Raw genomic sequence first — 24,381 nt, forward strand, 5'->3', positions numbered from 1 at the left:
GTCCTGAGAAATTGGGTGTAGAAAGCTCTGTTAGATACTTTCACTTTTGAAGTCATGAAATACGGTAGGAACTTTGGAAATGGAAAAGAAGGGGTGGATGCAAGAGGCATTTCAGAAAGAACAATGGATTGGACTTGTGGGCAACTGCCTCTAGGGATAATGGAGAGAAGGGAGTTAAAATGATACCGCTATTTTGGGCCTGACTGATTATATGAGAATGTCATTACCTGAAATAGGTATATTCAGGAAGCTAATCTGATTCAGGGAGAACAAAAAGTTCATTTTAGAATCTTTGTCATCATCCCAGTGGAAATGTTCAACAGTTGGAAGACACCATAAGTGAGCATTTAATGAGCTCCCTTCAAGTGTCTAACAGGGCACATGATGTTAAATCTACAATAATTACAGTGAAAGAAAGCTGAGGGTGAGGACGTCTTTTACACTGGCCTCAGGGAGGCACCTGCCAGAGCATTTGGTGAGTTAGAGCCTCTTCAGACCTCAACTACAAAGATGGAATTTGGCAAATGATTTGTTTGTAAAGAGTCTGGTTTCCTATCTATCCTAATCCCAAATGGTAGCGCATGACTTTTCTTTATGGCTCCTAGGAATCCTCAGAAAGTGACAGTGTCTTTAGTTATATGGTTATGTGCTTGATTTCCAGACTCTTACTTCAGATTAGTTCTTAAAAATAACAAAATCAGGCGATCTTGAACTCTGGCCCCAGCTGGTTTCTCTGAAGGCCCTGATATGGCAGTTCAGTCTAAGGACTGAGCAGTTAGAGCTGGACGGTAGCCCGTATTATCATCAGGCACTTAAGTTAAACACGCAGACCGGAAAGCTGAAAAGACAAGAGTTAGCACATCGCCCAGAGAGCTCAATGGGCAGGGCCTACAACGGTGCCGTCAAAGAGGCTGCAGACTGGCAGGCAATGTCATGAACCAGCACGTCGAAAACGCAAAGGAGTCTCATGTTTCATATTAGGAAGCGGACCCAAATCTCAGACTGATAGACCTCTCCGGTTTCACTAAGGTCAAGAGTAGTCGCATGCCCCGCAGAGACCAGGAAAATGACCTGGGGCAAATCTCTTCCTTCAATGTCTGAGTTTGACCAACAACCCTACTTCCAGCAAAGTCTTCCCCCGACCCTGCAGGAGGAATAATCTGCCGCGGGGTAACGTTGGCCCCAACGTCTGGGCCAAATGCTGAGAAGCAGCAGATTTGCGGAGGCTGAGGGTAGGGAAATAAATCCAGTCCGGGTTTTGTCTGAACGGGGGGGACCGGAGAGCTGCGAGGAATGGCTCGCGAAGAGGGGGGCGGTGGTGGAAAACACACAACACAAACAGCTCGCGCGGAGGGACGGCAGCTGTAGGCCAGGACCGCGCGGGCGCAGCGGGCCGGGAGAGGCGCGCGCGGGCCCGGCCGCCGGCCGCATGGAGCGCAGCGCGGCCCGCGGCTCCGGGGCGGTAGCGGCGGCGGCGGCGGCGGCGGCGGAGGCGGCAGCGCGCCGCTCGCTCACACCCACCCCCGCCCGCGGCCGCCGCGCCGCCCCGCCGTAGCCGCCGGCCGCCGGCGTCCCCGCGGGCCGGTCCAGCGAAGGCGGCGCCCGCGCCTCTGCAGCCAGTGGCAGCCGCAAGCCCGGGGAGGCGGCTCCCGCAGCCCCCCGCAGCCCCCCGCAGCCCCGCGCCCGGGGCGCCTGCGACCACAGCGGCCGCCCGGGGGAGGAAGAGGAGGAGGAGGAGGAGGAGGAGGTGACAAACTCTCCGGCTCCGCGCCGCGGCTGGCAGCCCGCGGTCAGGCATGCAGGCGCGGCGTCTAGCCAAGCGCTCCAGCCTGGGCAGCCGCCGGGGGGGCGCCGCGTTGCAGGCGCCCGGACCCGCGCCTGCCAGGGAAGGCACCTTGCCCGGCCTCCCACCGCTCGGCCCGGGCCCGGCCGCGGCCCCAGCCCCGGCCCCGGCCCCGGCCCCGGCCCCGGCCCCGGCTCCGGCCCCGGCCCCGGCCCCGGAGAGCTGGAGGCCGCCGCTGCCGCCACCGCGCAGCGCCGGGACCGGCCCCCCCCGGGCCGCCGGGGCCGCCGCCGCCTCGTCGCCCGTGCTGCTGCTTCTGGGGGAGGAAGACGAGGACGAGGAAGGAGGGAGCAGGCGGCGGAGGGGGCTCGGGCGGGTGGAGGAGAAGCCCCGAGGGGGCGCGGAGGAGGAGGATGACGACGAGGAAGACGAGGACGAGGAGGTGGTCGTCGAGGTGGTGGACGGCGACGACGACGAGGAGGACAGCGAGGAGCGCTTCATGCCCCTCGGCCCCGGCCGTGCGGTCCCCAAGGGCCCGGCCCGGGGCGCGTTGAAGGTGCGTGCTGGGCACGGCGGCGCGCGCGGGACCCGCCAGCCGGGGGAGAGAGACGGGCCCGGGCCCCCGGGCGAGGCGCGGGCTGAGGCCAGGGACTGGCGACCGGTGGAGGCCGGGCCGGGAGGGGTGTGTCAGGCGGCGCCGGCGGCGGAGCGAGGGAACTGATGAGCTCACACCTCGGGCCCCCAGCACCTTTCCGAGGCGGTCGCTGCCCCATTCCTCAAAGGCCGGGTCGGGTTTGTTGTCTCGCGTGGGTGCAGGGAAAGGACACTTCTCCCTGGCGAGGTGGGGAACTTGGAGATGGGACGAGGTAGGCGCAGGTTTGCGCCCGGTGGGGACGCGCGAGGTAAGAGGGGGTGAGATTTTATTCTTCGCAGAGGAAGCAGGAGTGTCCTCCCTATTTTTGAGGGCTAGTCAAGCTTATTGAAACTAGCAAGCAGCTTCTCTTGTCAACCTTTCAATCCCTTCTTCATCCAAGAACAATTGTTGATGAGTTTCCATCACAGATGTTTGTAAGGCAACCTCTAAACCCAAAGCGAGAAACCAAGCCCTTGGTTTCTAAATGCATTTTGCTGGCAGCTTTTGGGAATGCCCGCGCGCCCCCCTCCCAACTCCCCTCTTTAAACTCGACATTGTTTAGCATTTGGGTTTTTTCCCCCCTCCTCAGAATTGCAGATTTGGGGCGGGGGGGAGGAAATCGGGACAAGTGGAGGTTATTTGGCATTTAAAATGGATGTGAGTTTCTGCTGAGAATTCTAGTGAAGTCTCTTGTGCACTGAAGCACTGGGAGATCTTTCCGTTTGTGTATCTTCAGGAGATAAGGGGTTTATTATTACACAACTGACTGGCTGGGCTTTCAGGCATGCGATTGGACAAAGCAAACCACGTTGAGGTTCATGCACAGTGTATGTTGCTAAGAAGTTTTGAGGGCAGCAAGTGGTAGGCGATGAAGTTAGTGCTTTTTCTCGAGAGCGGTTCTTAAAATCAACTGAGTAACTATTTACTGGAATTTTCAGAGGATAGTGGTATATCAGGAAGAAAAAAATACATAAACAAGTGAGCTTAATAGAGACTATTTATCTCCTGGGGCTTGGGGAAAAGGAAAAAACTCCTCAAAGCATGAAATTGCAATTCCAAAGAAATGCTAAACATCAGCATTTAGAAAATCCCCAGAATAGACATAGGCACAAATTTCTTTCCTAGACCACCCTGGAAGTACCAGCTCTAGGAGTGAGAAATTTTCAGCAAGTAGGCATTGGGAATGATATTTTTTGACAGTTGCGTGTTGGAATCCAAACGGAGAGCACTGTCATTACCATGGTCTGCTAAAAAGCCTGCATTGTATGGCTACAAGATATAACTGGGTTTAGAATTAAGTCACATGGCATCAGTGATACTGAGTAAGGAGAGCAGTGATTCCTTAGTGTTTTTTTCCAGCAATACTGAAAATATGTCTCGTGGCTTATAGTTTGTGACAGAAAAATCATAATTTATGCTGTGTGATCAAAGTAAACCCAATGTAGGAAAAAAAAAATCAAACCTATAGAAACAGGATAACAGGGTGTGGTAATTCACATTATCAAAAAAGATTATTCACATCTCCAAACAGATTTCTGTTAACTTTTTTAAAAAATGGGCTTCATTTTATAACATTTCTTGGGCCCACAGCTTTTTAGTAATGTATGTATTGAATAGTTTGAGGTATAATTCTTTTCACTTTTTACTGCTGAATGACATCTTGACACTGGATCTGAAGAGATTTTCTAATGGAATATAGCAGATCATTTTATTCTAATGCATATAAAATGTCAACAACTTCTGAATATACTTATGCATTCATTTATTCAAATATTTATTGAGCATCTCCTGGGTGCCAGATGTTATTCTAGAACATAGCAGTGGGCACCTTCCAGATGCTCAAGCCTAGTAAGAGGAGTCATAGCAATAATCAAACAAACAAATAAGTGTGGTGCTTGAGATTGTGAGAGTCTAGGAGGAAGAAGAGAAGGCTGCTGTGGGGTAGACCTCCCTTAGGAGGGGACATTTGATCTGAGACCTGAGACATGCAGCTTGGGAAGATCTCTCCATTGGAGGGAATAACAATTGCCAAAGTCCTGAGGTGGGAGGGATAAAGAGATGAGGATGGCTAGAACTTGGGAGGTAGGAGCTCTGTCAACGAGGCAGGTAGGAGCCAGCAACCTAGGGCTTCGTGGGCTTTTCGAAGTAGAATATGAAATCTTTGGGAAGTCTTAGGCTGTAAAGGCATACAAGGTGGTTTGTATTTTCAAAAAAAAAAAAAAATTGCCGTTGTGTGGATTGTAGAGGACAGCAAGGAGAATCAGGGAGACTGTTAGGCAGTTGTTGCTGTAATCCAGGTGGGAGCGGAGGGCAGTTTAGACTAGGCTAACAGGAATGGAGTTAGAAAGGAGGAGACAAATTCGGGATCTGTTGTGAAGACTGACGTGTAAGGAAGGACTTGCTGATGGATTAGGGGAGGATGGTAAAGGAGTGAGAAGTTCCACTATAAAGGTTTTCTGAATGTGCCATTTGCTGAGATTGGGAAAACTGGGGACACAACAGATTTTTGTGAAGGAAAAATCAAGTGTTCTTCCTGGACATGTTAAGTCTGAGATGACAATTAGACATGTAAATGGGAATGTAATTAAGCACTGGCTGTAGTTTGTGGAGCTGGAGGGAGAGGTCAGGGCTAGAGAGAAAAATCTGGGAGTCAGCAGCATGTTGATAATCATTTAAAGCTGGGGACTAGGAAGGGAGTGCAGTAGGTCCAGAGAAGAGAGCCGTGAGCCAGACTTGGGCACAGCCTTGTTGAAGTTTGGGTGTAGGAGGAGAAGCCAGCAAAGCTGGACTTGAAGCAGCAGCCAGACAAGTCGAAGGAAAACTAGAGAATGAAAGTCCTGTAAGCAAAGGGAGGAAATCATCCTAAAGGTGAAGAGTGGTGAGCTGTGTTAAATACTACTGGGATGTTGAATAAGATAAGCATAGAGACGTATCTACTTAGATGAAATAATGTGAAACGTACCAGTATTCTTGACAAAAGAATGTGAAGACAGTGATGTGAATACAGCGGGCAGAGCAGTGAATGGGAGTTGAGGACATAGTGAGACATATGAAAAACTATTTTAACAAGTTTTGTTGGAAAAGAGCAGAGAGAAGGGGGAATACCTAGAAGGCATATCTAGATTTTTTTTTTTTTTTAAAGATAGGATACAATAGACTCTAGGTACTAAAGCATTATGGGAATTTTCTGGTGCGTCTGGCAGATGCCTTCATTTTCTACTGCTGTGTACCAAATTACTACAGACTTTTTGGCTTGCTGTAGTTCTCACAGTATCTGTGGGTTAGGGGTCGAGGTTCCACTTAACTGGTCTGTTGCTGAGTCTCACCTGGTTGCAATCAAGGTGTTAAGCCGGCTGTTTTTTTATCAGAAGGCCTAACTGGGGAAAACGCACCTACAGGTGTATTGAGGTTGTGAGCAGAATTCATTCTCCTGCATCTAGGTCTGAGGGTCCCAGCTTCTTGCTGGCTTTTGCCTGAAGGCTGCCCTCAGCTCCTAAATACACTTTCCCCCACCTCTGTTCCCCTGTTACTTGTGCTTCCACAACATGACCTCTTACTTCATCAAGCCAGCAAGGGGAATCTTAGCACCTGTCTTAGCAACTTAAAGTCTCATATAATTAATTCCCTGTAATTGCAGGAACAATACTCCATCATTTTTGCTATATTCTATTGTTAGGAGTGGGTTATGAGTTCCACTTAAGGGAAGATTTTCAGGAGATATATATATTTATACACACACACATACGTACGTACACACACACACACACACACCTCGGAGGAGGGTGAGGAAAATTCTTGGGAAAGTCACAGTGGAGGAGATCTGTAACCCAAGTACAGAGGTGGGCCTTTGACAGAAGCAAAGAAACTTTCTTCCATTGAATTAAAGGGAAGGTGGAGAAGACAGGCCCAGATGTGGGCAGTTGTATATTGGATGACAGTCAGATGAAGTAGTATTTGTCTATGGCTTCTATTTTCCCCATGCAGCAGGGGAGGTGGTGGGGGAAGCATCAGCTGAGAGTGGAGGAGAGTTGAAGTAAGAGTTGAAGGCATGGCACAGTGCTGTGGGAGAGTAGGAGAGCAAACACACTGAGAAAGCAATAGAGTTTCCAGATAGTATCAAGGGCCCATCTGATGTCAATGGTTTTCCATTTATGGTGCAAGCAGCCTGTCTAGGTATGTTATTTTTTTCCAGATTCATTCCACTGACTCACGGATGGAACAATAATAATAAATAATTTTTATTGAGTGCCTACTATGGTCAGTACAAGTGTATAGTGTCATTCCAACCTTATTAAATATTCAGGGGTCAGGCATTATTACTATCATCCTCATTTTATGGAAGTGATAAGCAACTTAAAGATATACAGGTATTGGGTGGCAGAGCAGGTGTTTGAACCCGGAAAGCTGAACTCCAGTACTACCACCCATATGCCTTATAATATGCTGTTTCTTTACAGACAATGTAGACAGCAGGATTCAGTAGGGATAGGGTTTTGCCAGGTGGGTGAGCAAAGGAAAGAAAGAGAAGACCATATTGTTGAGGAATTTGGCACAGCTGTGACTCTAATGATGGACTATCAGATTTAAGAGAAGTAAGGATGGGGGGAGGGGGTGAGGGATAGTGAAAAGGCCATAGATCAATGGATTGGAGAAAACAAAGAGTTAACCAATAAAGTCAATAAAAGAATGGGAATAAAATGCAGGGCAGTTTGGATTCCAAAATATCATTTGTATGCATTCAAATGCATATTTGCCAAATATTTATGAGCCAAGAACTATAGTAAATGCTTTGTGTGAAGGAGGATCTCATTAGAAACGATGACTTGGTAATCAGTATGACCCCATTCTCCACAACTGAGGACACTGGCTCAGAAATGAAATACCACACCTGACATAGTGTAGCCACAGGTTCGTATCCGTGGCCTGTGCTTTTAGTCACTATACTGAAATTTCCCATAATTTACTTGCCCATTTACTTCCAGGAGGACTAGGGATGGCTAAGGAGGTTGAGGATTAGATGCTTTGAAGTATCTGAGATATATTGCTCAATTGTTATAATGGACACTAATTTAGACTTTAAATGAGATAACAAGAGAAACTTTGTAATACAGTTTTCAATTCCTGATCAAAGGAGGCTTACATATTTATCTGCAGTGGCAAGATTCTACCTTCCTCTCCCCTCAAAACGTGAACCTCCTAGGGGCTCCTATATAAGAAATACTAAGTAGGATAGTAAACAATATCCTTATCGAGAGTTTAATTTAAAAAATACAAGAACACTGCCAAATGGAGGAAGGATTCCCTAGTAAGTTGTTATTCAATGAAACAAAATAGTGGGAGTAGAGATGATAAGGCCAAGGGTTGTGCTCTGGGATGCTGTATATTAGTGTAAGGATAAGAATGGAAGCATCTGAAGGGATTGATAATTTATTGGCATAATACACTTAAGAAAACACTGAACATGAAAGACTGCTAGTGCTTCTATCAAAACTGCATCTTTTGAAAAACTGTGAAGAAAGACTTTTAAATGAGATAATATATGTCTAAGTTCCCACTTTGGGCGCTCAATAAATATTAATTGAATGGAATCTGCTTTCTATGTGCCAGCTCTTCAGGGATGGTTAACTCATCTATTAGACTATATCTTGAATATCAGATGACTTTAAGAATCCTTTGGCAGGGTCTGTGCAGCAAACACTGAATTCCAATTTGCTAACAAGCATGTGTCTTGCAAATGGTCTGTCTTGGCTCGAGCGAAAGGCATGTGCTTAAGATACCAGACAAAGTTGTCATTCACTGAATTGTAGACTGCTGGAGTTGGAAGGGAAACAGAGATTATCTAGTAATCCAATACCCTCGTTTGACCACTGAGGGCACGGAGACCATGAAAGGTGGAATGCCTTGTCCTGAGAGGGTTGCTTAGCAAGTTTGGTGGGGCCAGGATTAGCACCCTGGTCTGCCAACCCAAAGTTACGGCCCTCCTTTCTGGGTTAGTTTCTTGGGCCTGAGAATGTTCTGCAGTTCACTGCCTCAGAACTGTGGCTAGAGAAGTCACAGCTTTCTGAAGTGGTCTGTCACTGCTTATCGACTTCTATTTTTAGAATGTTCCTCCTAGATAAATAAAGTGCCTCAGGTAGAGGTGGCCTCACTCTGGCTGTGGTAGCATGTGATAGGATGGGCAGGACCCCACCCCCACCCCGGGAATCCTGCCCAGGCCAGTCCGCGGTGCAGTTTCCAACGGACATGTGTACTCAGCCCTCAAATGGGACCTCACCTCCTCCACCACAATTTTACTACCAGTTGACTATGGAAGCATTAGAAAAAAAAGGAGGAAAAGTGAGAAGTCAAGCTTTACCCCCAATCTTCTTATCCCACCTCTTTGCGAGGAGTCAGACGGAAACCTACAGCTCGGTGTGTGTTTGATTTCTTAAAATATAGAGACCCCATTCATTTGTAAGTCTGGCCCAGTCAGATTACTGTGTCTTCCATCTCAAGAAGGGCTCGGAGAGGAGAAGCATGGGAGCATTTTCTTCCCTACCTTCTGACCTACATGGAACAACTGGTCTTCTCACAGCGACCAAGTGTGGTAAAGTAGAAGAAACTTGACCTTTCAGTTGCCCTGGGCAATCTCATTTTACGGTAAACGTATAGTTTCCATTAGGCTTTCTGCAATATTTGAGAATATTCCGAGGCTCTCATAACCAGCCTTCTAGCCCATCCAAATCCGTATCATTGAAAGAAGGATGACTTCCTTTGGTTTGCTTGTCCATGCTCCTGTCCATTCCCTCATTCCCACAGCGGATAAGACCTACCTTCAGGGAGCCCACAGTCTAACAAATTCCTGCCAGATTGTCTATAAAGAAGTTCTAATTCCTTTTCCCTCCTTATCCCTAACACCAAGATTAGATCTACTGAGAGACCTTATTTGGCTACCACAATGGATGTAATTTTGATATATACCCTAAAACAATTATAGCCAAACAATCTGTATGAAGAAGATGTTATGGTTTGGCCAGAAAGTGATTTCTGAATAGCTAGTCTAAGCATGAGTTTAAAATCACTGAATCTGGCAAATAACCTTGGGTTGTTCTCACTAACTGGATGAAGTGGAACAGGATACAACTGAGATATATGCAGTAGAATTAGAGTGATTAAATTTTTACACTTCATTGAGAACACTGTTTTAGAAAATCCAGTGTTAGGGTTTATATACAGGGGAAAGAGGCTCAACTTGAGTTTTGAAGGCAGGTCTGTACTTTCAGGGTAAAAAGTTTGCAATAACATACAAAAGGGGTATGTTTATCCTGTAGAACTCCATGGGGCCTTGAGGTACAAAGAGAAGAAAAGGATCCTGCTTGTCTGTTGCTCTGTGAGGACTAACTTAGAGTGTGTTATCTTGACGCTATGCCCAACAGTTACCAGTGACACACTTGCTTTCCTTATGTTCTTGTCATAATGGAAGGTTAAGTGAAAGTAAAATCTCCTTGATTCAGACTAATTGGGGATGGCTCGTCAAAATAAGTGAGTGTCGAAAGTGCTGCAACATTTTAAATTAAACCCCATTTTTAAAGAGGCTGTGTGAATATGATTTTATAAAACCTGCAGACAGAATAATTATAGTCCATTAGTGTGACCTTCATTGTGGGCTCATTAGTGACATGGGAGAGAACAGGCTTGAGTCAAAGCAGGTGATCCTGCTGGCTGCCCCTCACCCCACTGTTACTTCTCTGTAGATCCAGAAGGGATACAACAGACTCTGGGTTCAAATTCTGCCATCTCCCCTTAATAGTTGCATGGCTTATCAGGTTGTTTAATGTCTCTATGCTTCAGTGTTAGCATCTATGAAATTGGGATAATATTGTCTTGTCGTTACCTATTATTATTGAAAATGACCCAAAGAGCTCCTGAAATTTGATATGGATGGCAGCTTATTTCCTTTACGCTTTCAGAAAGGAATCTTTTGTAAAATTTTCCTCAAGGATCTCAAATCCCACAGTTATTGTGACTATTAAAAATTTCTCTTTATTTCATGCTATGGAGGTATTTAAAAATCTACTTCCTGAAGTGACTTTGTTCATCTGAACTCTCTGGTGTTTCGTTGTATGTGTGGTGAGCTTGAATCTTCCTTTTCATCTCAGGAAGCTGTGAGTCATTTATCAACTTGTGCAAAAAGGACAGAGGTGTTCTATCTCTTAGGTTCATCAGTCTGTTCAGATCTATAGCTCTTATATTGAAGTAAATCTGGCTACTATCCAAAGGGGCGAGAAGAGACTTACCATATACAATGTGTGCTGTTAAAAGCTGTGGTAGAAATACAGTGATGTCATCTTCTACCACCTCTAACTTGCAAATAGCTAAGAATCTCTGAGGTGTGTGTTTGCCCTTCCCATCATCCTCTGCATTTCTGTTCAAGATCTGTTGTAATTTTGTTTGGTGAAGAAGTCATTCTTTGTTTTTTCAGTAGATGGGGATGTATAGCCTAAAGTGTACCTTTAAAGTCTTGTACCTATTTGCTTCTCTTACTGGGGGGATATCCCGAAGGAGGAGAAAAGGACACTGAGCTTAAATAACTTGGGGAAATTCTGGTTAAAAACAGAGGCACAGATTTTTTTAAGTTACAAAATATTTTAAACATCTAGGAAATTAGGAGAGTAGTACAACACTCATATACCTATAAAGAAGTTATGGATCGTAGATACCAAGGGCCATTTTGGGTTTCTAAGAAGGGGAATATAGGTTGTGGCATTTATATATTTATTAGATTACAGGCCCTTTTTTCTGGGGCATCTTTTCCTTTGGGTAGGTTTTAGGAAATACTGGTTTATAATTATTTTGTAAATGAGAAATCCATGGATAATGGTCTTGGGATAAATAACTAAAACTGCCTTATTAAAGAAATAAATTGTCATGTGTAGAGAAAGATTAAAATGTTATTTGGGGTGGGAGAGTGTGCCTGGGTAGCTGTCAGTTAAGTGTTCAGCTCTTGATTTTGGCACAGGTCATGATCTCAGGGTTGTGAGATTGAGCCCAGCATCAGGCTCTGTGCTGATATGGAGCCTACTTAAGATTTTTTCTCTCCCTCTGCTCACCTCCCTGCCCCCATCATGCTCTCTCTTTCTCTAAAAAAAAAAAAAAGAGGAAAAAGTTGTTTGTGGATCATGCAGTCTTCAAAATATTCCCCTCATAAAGCTGATAATTTTTTCAGTATCAAGTTTTTAAAAAAAGAGAGAGAGAGAGGGAGACTTTTTCATTGTGGTAAATTTTCACTTGTATATCTGTGAATACTGTTTTTGTGTGTGAAATTTAAAAACTGGTAGAGAACACTACCTTTCTTGGTAAATCAAGCTCCATTATGGGTCTGGTGGAGGAGATGGGAGGTGTGAAAGGTGCTATCATAGCCGAATTAAAAGTGCTGAGGGAACAGAAAATCACAAGGTGTTTACGCCCAGGAAAATGTATTCAATGACACGTTTTCCACAGTATAAAGGAAAAGTGATTTAAAATATCAGAATAGTCTAAATAAAAAGAACATATGAAATCACTAGGACATTGAGATTGACACATTTCCTGTAAACAAGAATATGACTATTGCAAAATAGGTTAAGCTTTTGTGAACACCAAATACTTTGTGTAAGGGCTCTTTATTGTATTCTGTTCAATATTTATACCAGTATTACCCAACATTTAATGCATCCTAATTTATAGGGGGCCCTCGTAGTTAACTTCATTTGACCCTCTTTGTGATCTGGAAGGTGTATATTATTAATCCCATTTATAGATATGGAAAATAAGTCTCAGAGAAGATGGGGCAATTTCTTTCTTTCTTTCTTTCTTTCTTCCTATCTATCTATCTATCTATCAATCATAATTTTGTATCAGATGACATAGGTATTTGTCAAACACTGTTGAAAACAGTGGGTTCAACAGACTTTAAAAATAATTGGAATTTGGGCGCCTGGGTGGCTCAGTGGGTTAAGCCGCTGCCTTTGGCTCAGGTCATGATCCCAGGGTCCTGGGATCGAGTCCCACATCGGGCTCTCTGCTTAGCAGGGGGCCTGCTTCCCTTCCTCTCTTTCTGCCTGCCTCTCTGACTACTGTGATCTCTCTCTGTCAAATAAATAAATAAATGTAAAAAAAAAAATTACTGGAATTTGTACTTAAGCAACAGTGGTAATTTAAACAGTGAGAAGACTTTCTTTTGGAGTAAATTATGAAAACAATATGAAATGCAATTTTCATAAACACTTTCATATAGCTTGTGCATGCTTCACAAGTCAACTACAAGTGTTTAGTAAAGACCAAACCTCACTAATTTCTATTAATTTGGGCTAGGACTCAAAGTTTATTTAATAATAATTTTTTTAGAAAATTAAGCTGTTGAAGCATTCAGAGAAAAACAACTTGTTCCATACAAGGGAACCCCCATAAGACTATCAGATTTTTCAGCAAATATATTACAGGCCAGATGGGAGTAGCATGATATATTTAAAATGCTAAAAGGGAAAAAAATTCTAACCAAGAATACTCTACCAAGAAAGGTTGTCATTCAGAATTGAAGAAGAGATAAAGAGCTGTCTAGACAAACAAAAGCCAAAGGAATCCATCAACACTAAACCAGCCTTACAAGAAATGTTAAAAGGGCTTCTTTAAGCTGGAAAGAAAGGGTACTAATTAGTAACAATAAAACATGTGAAAGTAAAACTCTCACTGGTAAAGGTAAATGTAGTGAATCAGTCACTTACAAAGCTAATGTGAAAGTCAAAAGACAAAAGTAGTAAAAATAACTATACCTATAATAACTAAAGGACACACAAAATAAAAAAGATGAAAAAATGTTACATCAAAAACATAAAACTTGGGGAAGAGGGGTAAAATGGTAGAGTTTCAGAATGTGTCCAAACTTAAGTTGCTCTTATCTTGTTGTAAAGTAGACTGTTAATGGTATAACCACAAAGCAAAAACTTATAGTAGATACATAGAAAATAAAATGAGAAAAGAACCTAGGCATAACACTACAGAAAATCATTAAACCACAAAGGAAGAAAGCAAGAGGACAATGGGACAGAGAGAAATAGCCGGAAAACAGTTAATAAAATGGCAATAATTACATACCTATCAATAATTACTTAAATGTAAATGAAACAAATTCTCCAAACAGAAGACACAGAGTAGCTAAATGGATTAAAAAACAAGACCTATCAAAAACAAACAAACAAGAAAAACCAAAACTCATTTATATGCTGCCTACAAAAAACTCACTTCAGATGCAAGGACACAACATACTGAAAATGAAGGGATAGAAAAAGCTGTTTCATGCAAATGGAAACCAAAAGAAATCCAGGATAGCAAAAAAACCCTTTAAAACAAAAATTGTAATAAAAGACAAAGATGGGTATTACATAATGATAAAGGGATCACTCCAGCAAGAAGATATCACACTTGTTAATATTTATGCAGCCATTAGGAGCACCTAATATATAACCTAAGTATATAAAATGAATATTAACAGATTTACAGGAGAAACTGACACCAACACAATAATGTTAGGGGACTTGAATATCACTTATATAAATGGATAATCATCCAGGCAGAAAATCAATAAGGAAATATCAGCATTAAATGACATATTTGGTCAGATGGACTTAATAGGTATATACATCCAACCTGCAGTACACACATTCTTCTTGAGGATGTATGGAATCTAAGTGTACATATTGTTCAGGGTAGACCATATGATAGGCCACAAAACAAGGCTCAGTAAATTCAAGAAGATTGAAATCATGTCAAGCATCTTTTCCAGTCACAATGGTATGGCACTAGAAGTCAATTACACGTAAAAAGCTGGAAAAATCACAAATATGTGGAGATTAGATCATGCTACTGAACAACCAATGGGTCAATGAAGAAATCAAAGAAGAATTTAAAAAAATACCTTGGAATAAATGAAACTGGACATTTAATATACCAAAATCTATGAGATGCAGCAAAAGCTCTAAGAGGAAAGTTTATAGCAATACAGGCCTACCTCAAGAAACAAAAGAACCTCAAATAAACAATCTAACATTATGCCTTGGGGAACTAGAAAAAGAGCAAAAGAAGCCCAGTATTGGTAGGAGGAAGGAAATAATAGAACAGAAATAAATGAAATAAGGACTAAAAATGCAATGGAAAAGATCAATGGAATTAAAACCTGGTTCTTCGAAAAGATAAAATTGGCAAACCTTTAACTAGACTCACTAAGGAGAAATGAGAAAGGGGCTGAAATAAAATCAGAAATGAAAGAGAAGTTACAACTGATACCAAGGAACTACAAAGGATCATAAGAGACTACTACAAATGATTATATGCCAAAAAATTGGACATTCTAGAAGAAATGGATAAATTTCTAGAAACATACAAAATCTTGAAAAAATAGAAAATCTGAATAAACTGATTGAAAGCAAAGAGATTGAATCAGTAATCAAAAAATACCCCAAAAATAAAAGTTTAAGGCCAAGCAGTTTCACTGGTGATTCCTACCAAATGCTCAAAGATTTAATACTATCTTTTCCAAACTTTTTTAAAAAATTAAGGAGGGGGGAATGCTTCTAAATTCATGTTTAGAGGCCAGTATTACTATGATACCAAAATCAGACAAGGACACCACAAAAAAAAGAAAATTACAGCCCAATATCACTGTTGAACATAGATGCAAAGTCTTCAGTAAAATATTAGCAAACTGAATTCAACAGCACATTAAAATGATCATAAACCATGAGCAAGTAGGATTTATTACAGGGATGCAAGGATGTTTCAAGATCCATAAATCAATTAATGTGACACACCACATTAAAAAATGAAGGGTAAAAATCATATGATCAACTGAATAAATGCACAAAACACTTAACAAAATTTAACATCCATTTATTATTTTTAAAAAAACAACTCAGTGAAGTGGGTATAGATGGAACATACCTCAGCATAATAAATGCCATATAAGACAAGCTCACAGCTAACACTATACTCAATGGCAAAAATCTGAATATCTGAAAGCTTTTCCTTTATGATCAGAAAGAAGATCCCCACTCTCACCACTTTTATTCAACATAATTATATCAGAAATCTTAGTCATAACTTTGAATCAATAAGAAGAAAGAAAGACATCCAAATTTGAAAGGAAAGAGTAAAACTGTCAGTATTTGCAGATGACATGATTTTATATATAGAAAGCCCTAAAGATTCCACCAAAAATCTGTTAGATCCAATATATGAATTCAGTAAAATTGCAGGGTACAAAATCAAGATGCAAAAATGTGTTGCATTTTTATATACTAACAATGAACTATCAAAAAGAGAAATTAAGAAAAACCCATTTGCAATTGCATTAAAAATTAAAAAATACCTAGGAATGAATTTAGCCAAGGAAGTGCAAGACCTATATACTGAAACCACAAGACATTGAAGAAGACACAAATAAATGGAAAGATTACATACTCGTGGACTGGAAGAATTAATATGCTAAGATGTCCGCATTTCCAGAGCAATCTATAGATTTATGTGTAACCTCCTATTAAAATACCGAAGGCATTTTTCACAGAAATAGAACAAACTTTCTAAAATTTGTATGGAACCACAATAGATCCCAAATAACCAAAGCAATCTTGGGGAAGAACAAGCTGGAGTCATTACACTTTTTGATTTCAGGCTATATTACAAAACCATAGTAATCAAAACAGGGTGGTATTACCAATAAAACAGACACTCAGTTCAATGGAACTGAATAGAGAGCCCAGAAAGAAACCCATGCTTATATGATCAATTAATTAATTTATGACAAAGGAGATAATAATATACAATGAGGAAAGGGAAACCTCTTCCATAAATGGTGTTGGGAAAACTGGACAGCTACTTGTAAAAGAATGAAACTGGCCCACTATCTTATACCATACACAAAAATTAATTCAAAATGAATTGAACACTTGAATGTAAGACCTGAAATCATAAAACTCCTGAAGAAAACATAAGAGGTTAGCTCCTTGACATTGGCCTTGGTGATGTTTTTTTGGATCTACCCCCAAAGCAAGAACAGCAAAAGCAAAAATAAACAAATGGGACTACATCAAATTAAAAAAGCTTCTGCACATTGAAGGAAACTATTAATGAAATGAAAAGGCAGTGTACTGAATGGGAAAGGATATTGCAAATCATATATCTAATAAGGGATTAATATCTAAAATATGTAAAGAACTCATACAACTCAACAACAACAACATTCCGATTAAAAAATGGGCAGAGTATCTGAATAGATATTTTTCCAAAGAAAATGTTAGCTAACAGGTACAAGAAAAGATGCCCACCATCACTCATCATCAGGGAAATGCAAATCAAAACCACAGTGAAATAAAGGAAACCCTCATGTGCTATTGGGGGGAATGTACATTTGTATAGGTACTATGGAAAGCAGTATGGAAGTTCCTCAAAAAATTAGAACAACCATATGATCTAATAATTCCGCTTCTGGGTATATATTCAAAGAAAACTAAAATGTTAATTCAAAAAATATATATATGCACTTCTATGTTTATTGCAGCATTATTTACAATAGCCAAGATAGGGAAACAACCCAAGTGTCCATTGATGGATAAATAGATAAAGATGTGATACATAAACACACACACCTATATACAATAGAATACTACTAAGACATAAAAAAGAATGAAATCTTGCCATTTGCGATAGCATGGATGTACCCATTATGCTAAGTGAAATAAGTTAGACAGGGGATCCTGCTTGGTTCAGTGGGTTAAAGCCTCTACCTTCGGCTCAGGTTGTGATCCCAGGGGCCTGGGACTGAGCCCCGCATCTGGCTCTCTGCTCAGCGGGACGCCTGCTTCTCCTTCTCTCTCTCTGCCTGCCTCTCTGCCTACTTGTGATCTCTGTCTGTCAAATAAATAAATAAAATCTTTTTAAAAAAAAAAAAAGTTAGAGAAAGACAAAAACCAGATGATTTCACTTATATGTGGAATCTAAAAAACAAAACAAAACTCATGGATATAGAGAACAGATTGGTGGTTGCCAGAGGGGACAGGTCTGTAGGGTATGTGAAATGGGTGAAGGGGATCAAGAGATACACACTTCCAGTTATAAAGTAAATAAGTCATGGGGATGTAATGCACAATGTGGGCACTGTAGCCAATACTGTTGTAGTTCAAATTTGAAATTTACTATGAAAGCAAATTTTAAAAGTTCTCATCACAAGAAAAGAAAAGAAATTTCATAAATTTTGTATCATGACAGATGGAATATGGACTTAATTGTTGTGATCATTTACCAATGTATACAAATGTGAAATCATTATATGGTACACCTGAAACTAATATAATGTTGTATGTCAATTATATTTCAATGAAAAAAAAGTATAATTTTGAAAATATTATCAATTAGCAGGTTCACATACTTAGAACTCAAAACTAGTTTAACAAAATATGAGAGAAATAATGTAAATATTAGAATAAGGATCTTAGAACTTATAAAACTGAGTACATGAAGAGTATCTGAAAGAAAAAATCATGTTTCATTAAGTATTAGTTGCGGTGTCTTAGAAAGGGAGGAAAATGGGCATCTGACTCCATGTAAGCACTGACCTAGTGGCATCTTAATGTAGGAAAGTGGTAGTTGGCAGTGAGAGAGGAGCCACTTGAAGGTCTGAAGTGACCCAAGGTAGGGTTTACAGAAAGAGAGCAGGCACTTCTATTTGCATTTCTTGTTACATGAGTGCTTGGTGGGTGGTTAAGAGGTTCTGAAAATGTGCATTTAGCCATCTGTTGGGTGACAGCAATTTTTTTTAGTTCTTTATTCTTTTTTTTTTTTTTAAAGATTTTATTTATTTATTTGACAGAGATCACAAGTAGGCAGAGAAGCAGGCAGAGAGAGAGGAGGAAGCAGGCTGCCTGCTGAGCAGAGAGCCCAATGCCGGGGCAATGCTCCATCCCAGGACCCTGAGATCATGACCTGAGCCGAAGGCAGAGGCTTTAACCCACTGAGCCACCAGGCGCCCCTTTAGCTCTTTATTCTTATTCTAAAAGAGGTTTCTATTCAAATAGTTTATTCTCTCAACTATATTGATTTTGATCACTTGAGTTTTTCTTGCAATCTAGCATAAAGGTTATTAGGGAAAATTGTTTTTACTTTAAAACTTTTAATAGATATGGTATTAGTTTTCACTGTTTGTAAACTATGCCTGTGTTTTTATGTTAAAATTGAGATGCCTTAAAGATCTTATTTAAATTCAGTCATCAGTTGGTGGTTTGATTGTTAAAATTTTTTTTGTCTATTTTATTCAATATCATGGTTATTTCATTCAACAATATTCACTCAGTTCCTATTCTTTGCCAGCTGCAAAGGCACAGGCAAGAACAAGACTGGGAAAGAGTTCCTGTTCATGCCATACTTGAAGAGACAATAGACTTTGTGTACAGTGGTATGTTACTGAGATAGGAATGTATGAAGGAAGAAAAATATATATTATATATATTACATAATTGATAAACTCCTAGCTATACTGATTTTAAAAAGAGAGAGAGAACACAGATTACAAATATCAAGAATGAAAGAGAGGATATCATTACTGATCCTACAGACTTTAAAAGGACATTTAAGACTGTACCCGTGAGGCAAATAATACATTATATGTTAATTTAAAAAAATTTTTAAAGGATATTTAAGACATTTTACTTTATGTCTGTAGAGTTTATGCCAATACCTTTGATGGCTTAGATGAAATGGGAAAATTTCTTGAAAAACATAAATTAACAAAACTGACCACAAGAAGTAACAAGATATTTCAATAACCCACCATCTGTTAAATAAATGGAATTTATAATTAAGGACCTTTGTACATGGAAAACTCTAGGCCTGCATGGCTTCACCAGTGAAATCTATCAAATACTTAAGGAAGAAATAATACCAATCTCACAAAAACTTTTACTAAAAAAGAAGATGGAATTTTCCAAATACATTGTATGAGGCCAACATAACCCTAATATTAAAAATATACAATGACATTACAAGTAAAGAACATTATAGACATTCATGTACATAGACAGAAAATATTAAACAAAATATTAGCAAATCAAAGCTAGCCATATAAAAATGAATAGTATATTATACGATCAAAGTTCGCCTTCCCCAAGAATGTACTTGTGGTGAAATACTTGACAATCAGTTGGTATGATTAACTGTATTAGTAGACCAAAAGGGAAAAGCCACATGATCATCTCAATAATGCAGAGAAAACAAAGTTCACCAATTTGTGATTTTAAAAAATTTCTCAACAAATTAGAAATAGGAGGGAAAATCCTCAGACTGATAAAAGAGCACATGTAAGAAACATATAACTAATATCACACTTAATACCAAAATCAGTATACTACAAAGAGAAATAGAATTGTGGCTATTTAAAGAAATTCCATTTTAATGTTGCTGTCTTAGCAGCCTTGTTTTAAAATTAGTTTTTCAGACTCTGATACTAACACCGAAGTTAGGCAAGTTTCTCTAATTATATTCTGTTGTAATATAATATAATATATAATATATAATATATCAGACGAGATCGGGTACGTTCAGGGTGATGTGGCCGTAGACAGTTTACCAATATCAGGAACAAGGTAAGGATGTGTGCTCTAACCCCTTTGGTCAACGTTGTGTTGGAGGTTTAGCCAGTGTGATATAGTAAGAAAAATATTTGGAAGATATAAACTTTAGAAAAACAGAAATAGGGGCACCTGGGGGCTCAGGCAGTTAAGCAACTGCTTTGGGCTCAGGTCATGATCCCAGGATCCTGAGATGGAGCCCCACATTAGACTCCCTGCTCAGGAGGGAAGTCTGCTTTCCCCCCTCCCTCTGCTTATGCTCTCTCACTCTCTCTCTTTCAAATAGATAAAATCTTTTTAAAAAAAATAAAAATAAATTTTAAAAAAGTAAAACTGTCTTTCTTTGCAGATGATATGCTCATATACAGAGAAAATCGTAAGGGATTGACAAAACTACTAGAACTAACCAGTGAACTTAACAAAGTAACTGTATACAAGGCCATTTTATAAAAATCAGTTGCATTGGGGGCATCTGTGTGCTACAGTAGGTTGAGCATCCAATTCTTGTTTCAGTTTAGGTCATAATCTCAGGGTTGTTAGATTGTGCCCCACACTGGGCTCCATACTCAATACCAAGTCTGCTTGGGATTCTCTCTCACCCCCTCTGCCCCTCCCCACCACACACTTTCTCTCTCTCTCAAATAAACAAATCTTCTAAAAAAAAAAAAAATCAGTTGCATGTACCGCATTTAGAAAATAAAATTTAAAAAAAATTACAAGGACCTCAAAGACTAAACATCTGGGGATAAAATTAAATAGAAATGTGAAAAATAAAATATGTGTGAGATCTATAAAATATTGATGAGATTAATTTTAAAAGACCTAAGTAAATGAATCAAAATACCATGTTCAATGAGAAGACTAAATGTGGTTGTCAGTTCTCCACAAATTGACTTATAGATTCAACAGAGTCCCAAACAAAATCTCAGCAGGATTTTTTGCAGAAATTGACAAGCTAATATAAAATGTGTGGAAATGCTTGGGGTGCCTGGGTGGCTTAGTTGTTAAGGATCTGCCTTTGGCTCAAGTCATGATCCTAGGATCCTGTGATGGGTGGAGCCCCACACTGGGCTCCCTGCTGGGTGGGAAGCCTACTTCTCTCTCTTCCACTCCCCCTCCTTGTGTTCTTGCTCTTGCTGTCTCTCTCTCTATATATATAAAATGTGTGGAAATGTAAAATAGTTATAATAACAAAACAGTTTTGAAAAATAAGAATGAAATTGGAGGACTTACTGTTCTTGAATTTGGGACTTGCTATAAAGTGAAAGTAATCTGAACAGTGTGCTCCTGGTTCTATAGGATAGACAGGTTGATGTAACAGAATAAAAAGCTCCCAAACTGATCCACATAAAAATGGTTCAACTAAGGCACTAGAGAAATTCAGCGAAGTCTTTTCAACTAATAATCCTAGAAGGACTACCCAAATGGAAAGAACAACAACAATAACAAAAAACCCTGTACTCTTACCTTGTACCATACACAAAAACTAATTCAAAATGAATCAGATACAAATGTCAGCTAAAACTCAATAAAGCTTCTTGGAGAAAATAGAAGAGAATATCTTTGTTACCTTAGGGTAGGCAAAGATTTTTCAGGTCAGAACCAGAAAGCACTGATAGAAAAGAAAAACAAATTAATAAATTAGACTTCATCAAAATTGGAGACAATTGTTTGTCAAAAGATACAAGAAAAGAGAGGAAAAATTAAATAAATTTCCTCTTCTGTCTCTTTCATCTTGGGATATCCAAACATTAGATTCATTTAGTGCCTACTTTGTACCAGCCACTTTACTGGATGCAGAGATTATACTACTGAACCAAAGGACGTGGTCCTCATGGAATATTCAATTTGGTAGGAGAATAGTCAAACTAATAAATAATACGAAATGACAACTTCAAGGATGGTGAAAGCATGGGATTCATATTACAGTTTTCATTTTATAAATGCAGAAACCTGGCAGTGGTTAATGATTTGCTAAGTTGCAAAGCCAGTCTAAGCTCATTTTTGCTGATTCTTGTTCTCCAGTTTCCCCACCCCCCCTCTTTTTCTTTCCTGTTTTAAGCAAAAAAAAAAAAAAAAAAAAAGTAGAACTTAAAACTTCAGTTTAGTGACCTGGATCAAGTAGTAAATGGTATTCATGTTTTTAGTTTACTACAAAGAGAAATAGAATTGTGGCTATTTAAAGAAATTCCATTTTAATGTTGCTGTCTTAACAGCCTTGTTTTAAAATTAGTTTTTCAGACTCTGATACCAACACCGAAGTTAGGCAAGTTTCTCTAATTATATTCTCTTTTAATGTAAGGCCCAGTGAATTGGAAAGGAGAGCTCTTGCTCAGGCAGCCCCTCTAATCTTTGCTAAGTATTTTTGGTGTATCCTTTTTAAAAAGTTGGCAAAATTGACAGGAAGGCGCTGGGGAGTAGAAGTAGAGAAAAATAGAGGACTTGGAGCTTCTCATTTGAGAAAGAAGGCTTTGCTTTTTATATGCGTAATGGGAAATGAATGCTTTTGTCCATCTTCCCACCCTTTGATTTGTGATACAAAACGCTGATTATTTCTTATGTTCTTTCAGTACTTTACACTCTGTAAAGTCATTTCAGATACAGTACCTCTTATAAAATCCTTGACAGTCGTTAGTGTTTTAGTTTAAACATGAGGCAACCATGGCAAAAGGTTAAATGGTTCTTTCCAGATGATGTAATCAATGACTTTGAATTTTTTCTTTCTGATCTTCCTCTCTGCTTTTGTCTCATCTGCCATAAGTTTGTAGGATTTTCATGCTGGTGTCTTCCATTCAGACTCATTCTTGCGTTTATCTCCTGTTTACTCATGTCAGACTAGTAGTACTCATCTTGCTCTCAGTGACTTCCAGCCCATCATCATTGCCTCCCCTTCCCCCCAAAACGCCTATTGATTCCCATTTTCTCCCGTATCCAATAAAAATATTTGCATAGGAATGGATGCTCGGTCAACACTCAGATCAATAGAAAATGAAAGAACAAGCAAGTCATTGTACAAATGCTCTCGAAGGATTTTCCTTTATCACCTTCCCTTCTGTGTATCATCTCTTACTGCACCCTATTTGGTTTTTCCATCATGTTATTTTCTTTTCCGGTAATTACTGTGGTATCCTCACTGTTTACTTTTTTTTTTTTTTTTTTTCCGCTGCTTACTTTTTGTTTGCATTTCCTCCTCATTTAAGTCAGGTTTTTCACAGAACTGGAATTTGGCATTTGGAAGTTAGAAATTGGAAAATTGGTATTTCTATCTAAAATAAGCCTAGGTTTGACGTGACTTTCTTTACATTATAGAAGCAATATTTGCAGGATATTTTAAGTGCTGATAAGAAGAAAGAACTAGGGCGCCTGGGTGGCTCAGTCAGTTAAGTATCTGCCTTCTGCTCAGATCAGGATCCTGGGCATTGGGCTCCCTGCTCAGCAGAGTCTGCTTTTCTCTCTGCCCCTTATACACTTATACACTCAATTCCTTTCTCTCATTCTCTCTCTCTCTCAAATAAATAAAATCTTTTTTAAAAAAGGAAGAAAGAAGGAACTAGTAATAATCTAAAATTATTATCTTTCACAGGTAACCACTATTCATTCCCCTTGCTGTGCGTATCCTTCCAGACCATAGGAGTGATATACTTATGGGGCGATCACCTATCTGGCAAAGTATTCTTGGTGACCTGCCTTAAAACAGAAAAAGTAAGCTAGCAATGCTGGAGTAGCTGTAACAGACATGAAAATACAGCTCATACTGCTTAAGTCAAATCAGGAAACATTTACTTAGTGCTATGGTATGCAAAATACCATGCTAGGCACTTCTGGGGCTCAAAAGCAGCCATAGTTATTTCTTACTTTCTATGAGTTTTCAGCCTAGTGAGAAACACACCCCATTATTTTATTCATTCTTACTCAGTATAGTCCCCACAAATGTGTGTGGTTTCTTGGACTGTAGCACATTAGAAGTTGGGAATTAGTAAGGAGGAAGTTCATCAGTGTCTGAAGAGCAGCAGGCAGGAACTGATGTTAATGGAAGATATGGAATCTGTATTTAAAGTACTGTGCCAGTGAGCACATGAAATAAGTTTTAACACTCCGGATGTATTTAATGTGGCGGCAAGGAGCTCCTGAGGCCATATCACTCTGTATTCCTCTTTAATATTTCCATGAACTTCGAGCATCAAGAAAAGTTTGTTCTGTTCCATAGAGAGACAATAAGGCAAGTAATACAGTTTAAAGAAATTTGCAACAAAAATTACTGAAGTTTATCAGTCAAAGGAGCAGACACTTGTTTTATTAAAAAACTGATTTATGTGGGGCGCCTGGGTGGCTCA

The 24,381-nt window shown here is 40.0% G+C and overlaps 1 protein-coding gene across 2 annotated transcripts in view; it reads left to right on the top strand.

Annotated features, from left to right (window-relative positions):
• Window positions 1-984: 984 nt before the first annotated feature.
• Window positions 985-24,381, top strand: part of ZNF704 (zinc finger protein 704) — a 240,952-nt gene continuing 217,555 nt past the window's right edge. The window contains exon 1 of one of the 2 annotated variants that reach the window (XM_044245398.1): window positions 985-1,232. Coding sequence is in view for 1 of the 2 variants with exons in the window: in XM_044245397.1 (XP_044101332.1) it covers window positions 1,797-2,339 (543 nt within the window). In the remaining variant the exon portion in view is untranslated. Of the gene's footprint in view, window positions 1,233-1,592; window positions 2,340-24,381 lie in introns of those variants that run through there. The other variant, XM_044245397.1, reaches the window with a different exon arrangement.

This window comes from Neovison vison, chromosome 4, assembly GCF_020171115.1.
Source record: "Neovison vison isolate M4711 chromosome 4, ASM_NN_V1, whole genome shotgun sequence".
NCBI lineage: Eukaryota > Metazoa > Chordata > Mammalia > Carnivora > Mustelidae > Neogale > Neogale vison.